This window comes from Verticillium alfalfae, genomic scaffold (assembly GCF_000150825.1).
Source record: "Verticillium alfalfae VaMs.102 supercont1.14 genomic scaffold, whole genome shotgun sequence".
Classification (NCBI taxonomy): Eukaryota; Fungi; Ascomycota; class Sordariomycetes; order Glomerellales; family Plectosphaerellaceae; genus Verticillium; species Verticillium alfalfae.
Window position 1 is genome coordinate 366,258 of NW_003315025.1, and position 2,121 is coordinate 368,378.

The 2,121-nt window shown below is 59.5% G+C and overlaps 1 protein-coding gene across 1 annotated transcript; it reads right to left on the bottom strand.

Moving 5' to 3' along the window:
* Positions 1–316: 316 nt before the first annotated feature.
* VDBG_09077 (iron transport multicopper oxidase FET3) lies at positions 317–2,062 on the bottom strand (the record flags this gene model as incomplete). The annotated part of the gene is made up of 3 exons (XM_003000536.1): positions 317–1,028; positions 1,109–1,824; positions 1,895–2,062. 3 exons carry the CDS (start codon positions 2,060–2,062, stop codon positions 317–319), a joined length of 1,596 nt encoding a protein of 531 aa, XP_003000582.1.
* Between the last annotated feature and the right edge of the window lie 59 nt (positions 2,063–2,121).

Consider the following 2,121-nt stretch of genomic DNA (forward strand, 5'->3'; position numbering starts at 1 on the left):
GTCTGTTATGACTATCTATGCGTGCTCATGGCACACCTCGTGCTGTCCCACCAGCGTCCCTATGTATTTACTGCGGCGCAACTCATCAGCCATATTCTGTTGCCGTATAAGCTCAGCATTGTGGTGCCTCAGCACTTGGAGCTCCATGTTCGTCTCATCAGCTGGTCAGATACCTTGAACATGGTCCAAAGAAACTCGGTTCCCTCTGCACGCTCAATGGTGTGGGTTGTTCTCAGCGTACTTCATAAATATGCCCCAATGTCTTCAGCATCGTCCCTGATACTGGGAAGATCGTCCATGGGCGTGACGCACATGCTCACTCATCATCATCATCGACAGCCTTGCCCTTCTTCTCCTCCATGCCAATGGTGCCATACCACGCAATGGAAGCCAGACCAATGAACGCCGACACGCAGCTCGCGATGAGCGCAATATACCCCTTGGCCGTGAAGCCCTCTGGCAGCCTCGGCACGGGCTTGTTCTCGCCGCGCAGATCAAACACGTCCCGCGTGTTGCCAGCGGCATTACCAGCCGTGGGGACGCCCCCCTTGCGGCACGCGTCGAGGTGGGCGGCCGGGATCTCCTGGGCCTGCAGGGCCAGCGGGGCCTCGACAATGGTGGCGACGAGGCCCTGGTCCATGTGCCACTCGATGTGACAGTGGAAGAGCCAGACGCCGGGGTTGTCGGCGCGGAAGCGGATGACAAAGTTGCCGTTGGGCTCAGCGTAGACCGTGTCCCTACGCATGGGGACCTTGGGCGGCACGTGGGATTCGTCGTCGATGTAGACGCCGGCATCGGGGCCCGAGCGGTGGACGACTTGGAAGTTGTGGCCGTGCAGATGGAAGGGGTGCTTCCCGTCGTCGCCGTTGTTGAGGACGAGCTCGACGACGTCGTGGTGGCGGAGCACATGGGAGATGGTGTGGGTGCCGTAGACCCGGGCGTCCGTGGCGTTGGCGCCGCCGACGGTGAGGGCCGAGTAGAGCGAGGGGACCTTGGGGGCGACGTAGGTGAGGTCGTTGAAGAAGGCGCTGATTTGTGTTAGTCTGGGTCCGTCGGCTTCTGGGGGAGAACGGCTCCAAGAGAAGAGTAGTCTTGGATGAATGCTTACTAGTTGGCGCCGTCACGGAGGTTGTCCATCTTGACGTCAAAGCTGATGGAGACATCGGGGGTTTCGAGGAGCGGCTCACGATCAACAGGGACCAGAGCAAAATCGTCGAAGAAGTCAAGCTCATCCACAGGCGTGGGCTTGGGCAGAGCCTTTTGGTCATCGTAGATCAACCAGCCGGTGACGTTGGAATTTTGGTCCTCGGGGATGATGTCGAACAGCTCCTCGTCCATGGCGCTGACAATGGCAAAGTTTGCCTTGGCATCCGCCTTGGTCGTCAGCAGGACACTGTAGCGCTGGGCCGGCGTGATGTACAGCCTCTCGGCGACGGCCTCGTCGGTCCACACGCCGTCGACCTCGACGATGCGCATCTCGTGGCCCTCGATCCAGAAGTAGTGCGCAGCAAAGGCGCCAATGTTGACGAGACGTAGCAGATAGGTCGTCGACGGCTTGACAGCGACGTGCAGGTTTTGCGTGTCGTTCAACAGAGCAGCCTGGGGAACGGGCTCAGCGCCGGTGGGGTTCTCGACGCTGATGAGCTCATGAATGAGAGAGCGGACGGGCCGGTGGTACCAGTCAGACAAGGAGATGACGAGCTCTTCGTCATACTTGCCCTCGTAGGGGCCCTTGGGGTCATGGATGACGACAGGGCCGCGAAGGCCTTCGGGGTACTGGCCATCGTTGTGGGCGTGGTACCAGTAGGTGCCAGGCTGGTCAAACTGACAGGGCAGGTCAGCACGACGCAGCAGCCTTGATACAGAAGAAGAAAAGGGGGCAGGCAATCCATACCTTGATGTCATAGGTGAAGGAGGATCCGGTGGGAATGGCACACTGGGTCACGCCGACGGCGCCGTCCATGTAGTTGGTGCCATTCTGGAAGAAGCCGTGAAAGTGCAGACTCGTGCTCGCGTTGCCAAGCTCGTTGTGGACGTTGAGCAGCAGCCTGTCACTCAACATTTGGCCGTAATGACAGGCAGAGCCACTTGTCCGTTGACGCTGATGGTGGGACGGTTGAA